Source organism: Dendrobium catenatum, unplaced genomic scaffold (genome assembly GCF_001605985.2).
Source record: "Dendrobium catenatum unplaced genomic scaffold, ASM160598v2 fragScaff_scaffold_586, whole genome shotgun sequence".
Classification (NCBI taxonomy): domain Eukaryota; kingdom Viridiplantae; phylum Streptophyta; class Magnoliopsida; order Asparagales; family Orchidaceae; genus Dendrobium; species Dendrobium catenatum.
In genome coordinates, this window is record NW_021319048.1 from 230104 (window position 1) to 241965 (window position 11862).

Below are 11862 nucleotides of genomic sequence, written 5' to 3' on the forward strand. Positions count from 1 at the left end.
GTTTTTCTGAGAAATAAGATGAATATTCTTTGAATGCATGTCAATGTGATATAAATGTTGTACAAACAAACACAAAGCAGAAAAAAAAAAACACACAATAAAACAACACAAAGAACATGGTGATTTATGTGGTTCGGTAAAGATTTATGTCCACGAGGAGCGGATGATGATTTCACTATATTAGAGAAACAAATAGTGATCACGATTACTCTCTCTCTCTCTCTCTCTCTCTCTCTCTCTCTCTCTCTCTCTCTCTCTCTCTCTCTCTATGATACACAACAACCCTCCCTCAATTTATAGATTTGAGGCAAAACAATGAAGGAAAAAAGCTTCATAATCTAATTCCCAATCAAATCAACTTAATCAGAAAAATAATTAATATTACAAGATGAGTCATCAAAGCCTTCCAACTCAAGGCTAATCTATATTTGGAAATATTTTCGAATCAACAATCTCCATCTTATATTTCAATTCAAAAAGTTGAAGATGACAAATCATGATCCAATATCAGAACAACTGTACCCATATGGTTGCCTGCGTCCCCCCAAGGGATCAAGCCGAGCGTAGTTCTTCAAATAAGTGGGCAATCATTCATAAATCCTACACCATTGTCGTGGTGACTATCTCTCCAATATCAAGCATGTATCGGTTGTACCCTTCAGATACCTCAGGATACTCTTCACAGCTTGTCAATGACTCCTTCATGGATCATACATGGACATGCTCACGATGTCAACTGCTTATGCAATGTCAGGATCAAGCTGCTCCAAAATCAAACTATATTATGCTACGAGTACCAAGTGATCATGAGTCGAGGGATTCTTTACCACTAAGGGTATCTGCTCATCATATGCAATCCCTTCTTGTTGCATAGAGCTTTTTGCCACCAACCTATTATTGTGTTGCGCATCTGCTTCATGTGATCTTTCCTTTTTTGCATGCATCCATTTGCACCCAATGGCTTTTCTTCCAGGAGGAAGCTTCACCAACCTCCAAGCAGCATCCTTCTAAAGAGACCCCATCTCTTCATGCATAGCCCTTTTTCTTATATCAATATTAGGATTGTCCAATGCTTCCTCATATAGACAATGAACTTTAACCTCCGTGGTTGAAAGTACAAATGCAATGTAATCCCTCAACCAAGCTGGTTTTGGGACATTTTGTCACCTGCCCCTATTTTTCACAATAGATTCCTGAGTAGGAATCTCATACTCAATATTTTTTCGACCTCATGATGTGTAGTTGAAATAGGTATCTAAATAGAAATGATTGGCTTATATAGAATAAATAAATATGCATCAAACTTCAACTTCTATAGTGCATCTATGGTTCTAGTAGAACTCTCCACTTGCTCAAAGTCTTGAGGCTTCAAAATGTTTACCTCATCGAAAGTAACATCAATGTTAATGATAATCTTCTCTATACTAGATCATAGAGTTTGAAGCCTTTGACTCCATGCCTAAAGCCAATAAAGATCGTCTTTTTTGCCTACAATTGTAATTAATCATTCATAATATGATAATAAGTTGGATGCCCAAACATTCTCATGCATTCATAATCTGTGATAGGATGCCCTGACCAGAACTTCTTTGGGGCTTTCTTCCCAATAATTGTAGAAGACAGAGAGTTCACCAAGTGATAGGCATAGTTTATCACCTTAGCTCGATAGACTCTATTAGACCCAACATTAGATGATATACACTAAACTTTCTTCATCAAAGTCTAGTTCATATTTTCTATCACCCCGTTCTACTACGATGACTCTCTAATAATGAAGTGGTGCTCTATCACAGATCTCTGACACTCCTACAAGAATGCATTCAAACTGTATTCACCCCCCATTGTATGATTTGATACATCATATCCTCTTGCCATTCTAAGTCTCAATCCACTTCTTATAAGTTTTGAAAATCTCTAGTACCTCTCTTTTGCGACTCATGGTGTACACCTAAATATATATGGAGTAATCAACAATAAAAGACATAAAGTATCACTGCATCGTCGAATAATGCTTTCTTCATCAGGCCCTAAACATCTATGTGAACATACTCCAAGATATCCGTTGGATTGTTGATGACAGTACAAAAGGATACACGTGCCTTCTCACCAAACACATAATATTTATAGAAATAAAGCTTATAGGTGTTTGCTTCTTTGATCAAATATTTCTTTATCAAAACCATAAGAGAAACCTCTTCAGCATAAGCTAGCTACATATGCCACAATTTGGTGTCATCAGAAGAATAATTAGCTACAATAGTTGTTCCAATCACTATTTTTTCTTTAAATTTAATAAATATTGTGATGACGAACTCATTTTAGTAATATTAGCGCTCCATGATACATCTTTATAACTCCTGTCTGAAGGCCTATCTTGTAGCCATTGATCTATAAAGCCCCAATAAAAAACAAATTCTTCGTGATATATGAAATATGACTCACACCATTCAGCTCTCTCACAACAACATCATGCATTCTGATGAATATGATCCCTACACTAATAGTACGACAAGCTTGATCATTTCCCATGGTCACAACCCCACTATCAAGCTCTTGTAGCTATAAAACCACTCCATGGTAAGACAAATGTGATAGGTAGAAATAGTATATAGAATCCAGCATGAATCATCGATATACAAACTCTGAGAAACTACAGATAGTGATACATCTGAGACTTCACACAAAGTTTGCCTATATAGAAATATATTTTCCTTATGCTTTAGCTTATGACAATCTTTATTCCAATGACCAGTCTCAAAACATAAAGCACATTGATTCTTTTCGAGGTTGAACCCACAAAACTTTTATTGTTTATTACCATCCTTTTTTTCGTCTCAAATATTCCTTATTAAAGTGTGAGAGCATTAGCTGAATCCATCTTTGCAGACTCATTGTCCCATCATCAGAATTTATGATTCAACAATAAAGTAGTCACCTCACCATAGGTTAATACCTCTTTCACATGAATGAGTGTCATCATGAAGTTTTTGAACTCTTTCAAGAGCAAATTCAATAGAAGGATCACCTTGTCTTCATATCTAACATCCTCATCCAGATTCAAAAGACCTGTAAATAATTTTTTAAGTCATTCAAATGCTCATCTATTGTAATTCCATATATCATTTGAAGCTTGTATAGCTGCCGCTTTATATGAAGATGATTACGCCCTTCATCGCATACTTATTCTCCAAAAAAATTTATTATTTTATAGCAAAAATCTCCATCATCACCCATACTTTATATCCTAATATAGGCAAATTTTGAACAAGCCACAAGCACGTCGGTTCATTTTGAGTCAATCTCTCTCTCTAAAATATCTTTTGGGCATTCATCACTCTCCAGAATTTTCTCCAAATTCAAAGAATATAACATATTCATCACCTCACATTGCCACATGCCAGAGTTTTCTTTGCCATCAAATTTCATAACATTAATTTTGATAGGATGTGTAACTACCAGATGGATCAATGCCTTCTCCAACATTAAGGTGGATGTATTCATGGCTCTGCTGGATCTCATAGCCTCCAAAAAATTGTAGTTGTCTCATGTAGTCAGAATTTCACCTATCTGTCTTTCTTCACCTGGATGAACCACATGAATATAAAGTTCTTCCATTCTTCACGCCATCATCAGAAAATCATCAAAATATGGCTTTAATACTAATTGCTGTGCAAACAAACACACAACAAAGCAACACAAATAATATGATGATTTACATGGTTCAACGAAGTTGCCTATGTCCCCAGGGAGAGGATGATGATTTCACTATAATGAATAAACAAATAGGGATTACAATTATTCTCAAGCTCTCTCTCTCTCTTATGCAACAACCCTCAAACCCCTCAATTTATAGATTTGAGGCAAAATAATTACGAAAAAATTCCTAATCTAATCCCCAATTAAATCCCAATCAAACCAGCTTAATTAGGAAAATAATCAACTCCCTAATCAATTACACAATGGGTAATAAAAGCCTTCCTAATCAAGGCTAATGTAGATTTGGAAAGATTTCCAAATCAACAATATAAAAACCTTGCACATAAGTAAGATGTTTATAACTCAAGTTTTTGGCTTAACAACTATTTTTATCCAACTAACAATTGTGTTTCAAACATTAAATATAAGGAATTTCAATCTTTTGGCTAATGATAATGTTCTACCTTTCCAACCAGGTAGCAATAGTGAAACTTCTTTCATTAAAGGTTGGAAGTCAAAGAGAAGAAACCTTATAGCACTAATAAGAATACCCATATAGGTGAAAGAAGCATTTTCTCTAGGCAAGTTTACAATAGTGAAAGCACCACAAAGCTCTTTAAGATCAAGGAAAGATGAAAATAATATTATGGAGCTTTTAGAGGGGTTGATACATAAGCCAGATGCATCCTTAAAATGGTTCATTTTGCAATTAAGAGATTACATATTTTGAAGGCAATGTTTTTCAAAAGCTAATAGATCATTCACATATAACAAATGGGAGAGGTGCTCCCTTCCTATATTGATTCCCTCATAAGATTTCCTCTAAATGGAACTTTCAAAAAGGTTAGATAAGCCATCAATGACAATATGAAAATGGAAAGGAAATAGAGTGCATCACTGTCTTAGTTTAGAGGATGAGTTGAAAAATCACTCAAGGGTCCCGTTAATACATAATGAGTAGTGTACATTTTCTATGCAGGCTTGAATACATCGAATGATGGTATTAAGAAACCCTTTTTTCCTCCTATATATTAATGTAGGATTATATTTAGCTTAAGAACTAACATACATTTTTTTAGAATGTTATATTTTACTTTATAAATAGCTAATGTAAGCGAGTAGGAGGGAGATGAATATTATATGATATTTTAAGCCTTAGAGAATGTGTTTGTTCTCTAGTTGGGTGTTCCTTCTAGCAAATTAGCTTCTTCCATCACGCTTTGTACTTACTCAGCCTACTCTCGCCTCCAGTGTACGTGACTAGCACAAATGACGCTCGATCCCACTCTCGCTCTCGACACACCACTCGAGCCCGCAGGCCCGCTTGCACCCTACTTGCAATCAACGACCCATCCTCCGCCTCCCACATCTGACATCACCTCGCCTCAGCGTCCCAACCCATCTCCAACCTTCCGAAATCATGGGACACCAACCCACTAAAGTAATCATACTTGTGCCATTGATTGTCCACATATGCAATAAAAATTTACTCGATATAATGTAAAAGGGCTCACCGATGTCCAATTTTGCAAAAAAAAATAAAATAAGAACAATCCATCATTTTTGACAAATTTAAATTAGATAGTAACTTCCGAGCCAAGATTCTATTATTAATAGACATCAATTTTTTTAATAAAACCCCATTGACTTGACTAGATGAATAATATAAGGCATTACAAGTTTACTCCGAGAAACAAATATTTTTGTAATTATTTTATCGAAAGTATTGCGTAAGAATACAAGCTTATAATCTAAAATATTTCCTTGGCGCCAATAACTTTCCAAGCAATTATTACGTCCCCCGACCGGAAGTAGAGGAACGTCCGGTCGGAGGCCAAATCGTGCCAAAAAAATGAGAAATACCGAGCAATACCAAACAATAACGAGGAATATCATCACGTGAAGACCCAATACCGAGTTATACCGAGTTATACAAAAGTTGTACCGAGTTTTTCCTAGAAAAAACTCGGTACAACTCGGTATTGCTCGGTATAGCTCGGTATTGATCTTCACAGAGCGGTATTCCTCGTTATTATCAAATAATACCTAGTAATACCAAGCAAATACCGAGTTTTTTGGCAGAATTTTGCTTCCGACCGGACGTTCCTCTACGTCCTTACACTATACCTAATAAAAGCAGAGGCACAAAAGTGAAAAGGAAACTTACAACCATAAGGGAGAGTTATATGCTAACACCGTTCCTGTAATCCTGTAACAATTATATCCATCATATAAAAAGATAATGACTAACTGCACCATTATTATTTATTTAATCATTTTAATGACCCTAAGAAAATTTTTATTAGGCTTATAGTGATTGATTTATATCAAATTATCTATATCATCCCAATCTTCAAATTTTCACTCAATCATTAAAATTCCAAAGTAAATATCAACTTATAATGCTTCGTTTGGGGTCATCTTGATGAAGACTTGAGTTTCGTTTGGACGACTTTCTTAATGATTTTTTAAGCAGCTTTTTAGTATAAAAATTAAAATATCTCTACTAAAAATTTGATTTAAAAAAACAATAAGAAAATCGTCCCAAACGAAACTTTAATGCTGAAAAAATTAGAAGAGCGACAAGACGAGCTTGAACAAGGTTTGAACTATGCAAAATTTATTCTAACATGATTAAAATATGATTCGAAAGTTGTCCAAATATTATTATAACCATATTTGAATATTATTCAAATGTTGTTAATCATGTTTGAATATATCAATCATTTTACTTATAATTAATCATCCTCAACATAAATTGATCAATTAGGGCTCTAAAGAATTGTAACTCAAGATATTGAAAATTTTATCTAACGATGATTCTTCAACCCTTTTAAGAACATCAAATATTTCACACCAGTAATAATTTTCTTTATCACACCCCCAACTCTATATGTGACGATGCAAACAGTATAATGTCAATCTATATGTATGCTTAGTCAAAACACTTTAGAATATTTGAATGCGGTTTGTGTAAGAGCTGCTGTAGTAATGGAAAAGGGCCAAATGAGCCAAAGCTAATACAAAATAAGGAGTATTTTATTATCTAATTATTAGAGGGAATGCAGGGTATATAAATAGAAACTAAATGAGCTGCAGACGGAAGCCGCAGATGTGGGACAAACCGTTCTCATGCTTGGTGCTTACATTCCCCCACAAATTGATCATTCTTCGGGCGAATGGTCAATTTGGAGAGGAGATAATCAAAGCGGGAGGTAGAGAAGGGTTTGGTAAGAATATATGCGATTTGTTCTTGAGAGGCTATATGCTGTATGCAAATGTTGCCGGTTAGTAGATGTTGACGGATGAATTGAAAATCGATTTCAATATGCTTGGTCCTAGCGTGAAAAATCGGATTCTTGGCGATAGCAATGGCGGAGATGTTATCGCAATAAAGAGTGGTCGGCTCGGTTTGTTGGAGGAGGAGTTCATCCGCTAGTCGTCGGAGCCAAAGGACGTCCGATGTGGCTGCCGAGAGTGCACGGTATTCCGCCTCCGTGGAGGATTTGGCTACCGTGATCTGTTTCTTGACCGACCAGGTGAGAAGGTTCAGTCCCATAAAAGTGCAAAATTCTGAAATAGATTTGCGATCGGAGGCCCATGAGGTCTGGACCGAATGTAAGCACCAAGCATGAGAACGGTTTGTCCCACATCTGCGGCTTCCGTCTGCAGCTCTGATACCATGAATAATAATAATAATAATAATAATAATAATAATAAATTATTTATATTAGTAATAGTTAAATATTTATATTTACTTATCTAATATTTATAATTTTAAATCTAATTAAAAATATTATTAATATTTAGTTATTTAAAATAAATCATATATTTTTCATACATGTAGACAATAAAATAATTTATAATAAAATATATAAAATTTAGATATTAAATATATAAAAACATATAAATTTTGTGATAGGAAAAATTTGAGTCTTATGCTTCATAATTTGAGAATTGGAGAGTGACAGATATTTTTTTTTAAGATAAGATTTCAGATGATTATAATAAATATTTTGAATTATTATTTATGTGCTATACTTTATATCGTTTAAAAACTAAATTAAATAAATTTAAGTCAATATCTGAGTTTAAAGTCTTCAATCAGAAGTAATATTATATATATAATTCGCTGTCAGTTAGAAAAATAAATGAAGGATCAGATGGCTTTTAACGAAGGATCGGTGGGACTGTGAGAGAAAGGAGATAACTTTTTTTATCCTCTTTACTCTCTCCCTCTTCTCCCCTTTCTCTCCACATTTGGTTGAGGAGTCTTAAGGGGAAGCAAGGGGTTCGAAATCTACCGCCGCAGGTGATCGGGTGGACGTTTTAGATGGTCTAATAAGCTAATAGCTGATGGATCATCGATTGAGTTATTGATTTTACTGAACTTTCCAACCTTTCGTATTCTGAATCGGGGGAGTATGCAGGAGCTAGGGTTTTCCGGGACTTAGGGGTTCCGCAGATCTTTTTTTTTTTAATCGGGTTTTTCTCCGCCACCAATTGTGTTTTTAAAGTTTCTTATAAAATTGGGTCATCTGCGGTTTTTTGTGGTAGTGGTCCCTAATTCTTCTTCTTCTTCAAAGGAAGACAACTAAGGGAAAGTTAGGAAGTAGAAAAATGAGCTTTGTGTGCTTTTTCTCCGTTCTTATTGGATTTAGAGAAATTCTTTTTAGGTTATGTTCACCGATGTTCTTCCTCTGAGGATAACATTTGCTTGTCGCGTCTATTCGTCGTTGGCCATATTTTCGCCTTATATTTTTTATTAGGTTAAGGAGCTTGTTGAATTTTCGTTAATCAGTACTAAAGACAGGGCTTTTGGGAATGGCCTTAGCCTTTACCAGTCTTTCTTATTGGCTGCGTGGGACAAGAAACCATGAAAGCTGCAACTCAGCTTTGCATTCCTCTACTGATCTACCACCTGTGTTCAGGGAGCCCGATTCTGTGAAGTTTTTGTCTATGAATGGGCCTAGAATGGGGTCATCCCCAAGAAGAGTTAAGAGGAAGTGGCAAAGCAGGGAGGAAAGGAGGCTAAGGATCGACAGAGATTATGATATGGTAATTGTACCCTCAGATGGAGGTTGCTTGTCAGGATCCGAGTCTGATGATTCTGACTGGTCGATTGGGTGGATGGAACCCCATGCTTCTGATTTCCTGAGTAATAACAGTGATAACGAAAACAGCTTTGCTGTTCTTGTTCCCTGCTATAGCCGTGGCCAGTTTGAGAAGACTGTTAATCTCAAGAATTATGTCTTGGGCGGTGACCAGACTGCCATTCAGCAAAATGGGCTTTCTTCTGGTGAGTGGTGATTATCTTTCATAAATTCCAAGATCAGTTCTTATGGCTTTATATGATTTTGTTGCATCTTAATTTTTGTTTTTTGTTTTAAATTAAATCGATTAAAACGCAAATTGAAGATGTCCTTGATGTCACTCTTAAGAACCACGTGCAAACCCTGTAATTTTTTAAATTTTGAACCTCGTTGAGCTGATAAAGGATCAAAGCTACTTATGATAAACAGGTTGAACTTTTGAAAGAAATTTAGAGAATACATTTTAGGTGTTTTATAAGTTACCAAAACAGATTTTTGGAATTCAATAAGGAGCAAGTTTGAAACTTGGGCCAAATGGAACCGCACAAAGAAACTTCACCACTACGTCAAATAATAAAGTTATGATATTTAGAGAGATTTATATAATTCAAATCAAAACAAGACAAAGAATACCATTTTATGGGCCAATCGATTTTTATAGTTGTCATTAAAATGCTTGTGATTTTGGTTATTGTTTGTTGATTTCCTGTAATTTAAAGTAAATATTGGTTGATACTTTTTTGCTTTAGAATATTTCTAAACTCAAAAAATCAAACTAAAAATTATTTAGATTTCCTTTCATGGGCAGATCAATCAAGTTTGGGAAAGAGTAATTCATTTTTGTTTCAGAAGAAATTTTATTGATTCACCTGCGTTTGCATTATTTTTTTGGGGAGTATATCATTTGTCTTTGTTTTTTGTGTTGCTACTTGCAGAGTTAAAACTATAAATCTGCAAGATGTTCTTGAAGTGCACTTTTTTTTTTTTTTGGAAATTTTAAGTGCACTTTACTGTATCATTGTAGTTTTCTCTTGAACATCAACTCGTGAATTTCCCTCTCTGACAATAAATTTTTAAAAAAGAGATTCTTTCATAATATTAATTAATAATGGATAAGCAACTAAGTGTATATTTTCTTCATGATGTTTGGAAGGCATGTTACTTTAACAGTTTGGCGTTTTATTTAATAATAATGATTGTACTTACAAAATAGTTAAGGATCACGAAATGACGTTTCAACATTTTTGTTTTTATTCATGCTTGCACTCAATTGTTTCTACGTGTACTTGTCATAATATGTATTGTTTGCATTCAAATTTGTGGTTTCCTGATCAATCTCGATCTTTAGCTCCACTATTATGCTCCTGGTCATGGAATAGCAAGCTAGGATCATGGAGTATAGTTATTATTCATGCTTGTACTTTAAATTTTCGCTTTACGTCAATGACAAATTTTTTCCTAGTTCTTTTACTTAAGATCTTGAATTTTAATAATTTTTTTTGTTACCTTAATCTGCTTTCTTAACAGTGTCAGTTAATGGTTAGAAAGACTGTTTAAATACTGTGCAAATAAATGATTTTTATTCCTTTGAGAATTCATTGCTCTTGACAATGGCGGAGCAAAAAAAATTTTTTAGGGGGGGGTGGGGGCAACTTTAACCTTTCTTCCACATACATATGTGTATATATAGCTGTCGAGCAAGACCAAAAAGATTGATAACTGCTTAAAATCACGGTTTGATGTATGTTAGCCTAGTAGTAGTAAAAGGTAAATCTATTATTACTGTTTTGGAGTTAAAGTACTTTCAATGATCATAGTTGTTATAAGATGGTTTTATTGTGCCAACCATAAGCGGTGTCCAAACGAGCCTAGAGGCCAATCTGGACGAGCCAGGTCAACCCAATGCACTGTGCATTGGATGATGTGGCGCGCCCTGATTGATCTCCGAACGCGTTCGGACTCTGCACAGAACAATCTCTCCCGCCCCTGGCTCTGGAACTGTAATCCAGGCCTTTTGATGTCCGTTTGACGGGAGCTTGTATGCTATTTTCATCTTTTTGTTGCATAGCCAATTATTTCTTAGGAGCTTTATGATTGTTAGAAAATAAAGGTAAACCTGTCAAATTTCTGGCTACTTCTTGATTGGACTAACTTTACGGCAATTTTGTAAATACAAGAGCCAAATAAGAACTTAGATGAGTTAACTGAACGTAACCAGTATACATCAAATCAAACACTAAGAGAATTTCTTTCACTTTTTTTTTGCTACTAACTATAGAGCCTTTTTAAGTTTTTTTTCCCACGTACTTTATTTACTAATGCATCCCTGCGCTCTCTTTGTGCAGAGGATGATGGCTACATTGAAAGGTGGCTTTCTACTCTTCAAAACATGTGATGTACTCGGTCAGTGCTTAGCCTTTAAATTGTTCTCCTATTGTTTGTTACTATGCCATTCTGCCTGGATAGAAAAGTAAAGGGAAAATCGATACGTTAGAATATATGGGAAGAAAAGATTGGAGATAAATGGTATTGCTTGATGACTGAACTTCTGTAATTATCTGGCGATGTAAATCAAAGTATTTGCTGCAAGTCACTGAACACATGCGTGTAGAAAGTAGCGAACTCTGATCTCATATTAGTTTATGTGGCTCGTTTTGCTTAGTAATCGTAATGAAATTATTGAAAGAATCCATGTCTTTCTGTAATTACCCACTTTCTTCTCTCCGAGTTTGTATTCCTGGGTCCTTTAATGCCGTTGCCACTCGCACAATAGCTTTATCAGGTTCCTATGCAAAATTGCTAACAGTTTTAAAGGTTAGTTGGCACATATTTTGCTGCAGATGCCGCGCCATCCAGACTCTGTGCGGTACATTTTTTTGGGCTGGTTGCAGGTAGGCTCGTTGAGGGATTAGTTATGTTGTTAAATGCCTCCTAAGCGGGGTGACAGTTGATTTATTATTCTGTGCGGAGTCTGGATGTCGTCCGGAGACCAATAAAAATGCACCACATCACCTCAAAAATGTACTGCACTCAATACCAAGCACGTAACCAGACGGAATGACTAGATGGAAAA

The 11862-nt window shown here is 35.3% G+C and overlaps 1 protein-coding gene across 1 annotated transcript; it reads left to right on the top strand.

Moving 5' to 3' along the window:
- Positions 1-7839: 7839 nt before the first annotated feature.
- LOC110115323 lies at positions 7840-11497 on the top strand. The gene is made up of 2 exons (XM_020848526.2): positions 7840-8995; positions 11135-11497. The coding sequence occupies exons 1-2, from the start codon at positions 8521-8523 to the stop codon at positions 11182-11184; spliced, it is 525 nt and encodes a 174-aa protein (XP_020704185.1). The 5' UTR covers positions 7840-8520; the 3' UTR covers positions 11185-11497.
- The last annotated feature ends 365 nt before the right edge of the window (positions 11498-11862 follow it).

Bases quoted from the DNA above. Each gene is read 5' to 3' on its own strand.
- LOC110115323 (XM_020848526.2), top strand. From the start codon at position 8,521: ATGGCCTTAGCCTTTACCAGTCTTTCTTATTGGCTGCGTGGGACAAGA. The intron at 8,996-11,134 runs GTGAGTGGTGAT...CTCTTTGTGCAG, and splicing joins GCAAAATGGGCTTTCTTCTG to AGGATGATGGCTACATTGAA.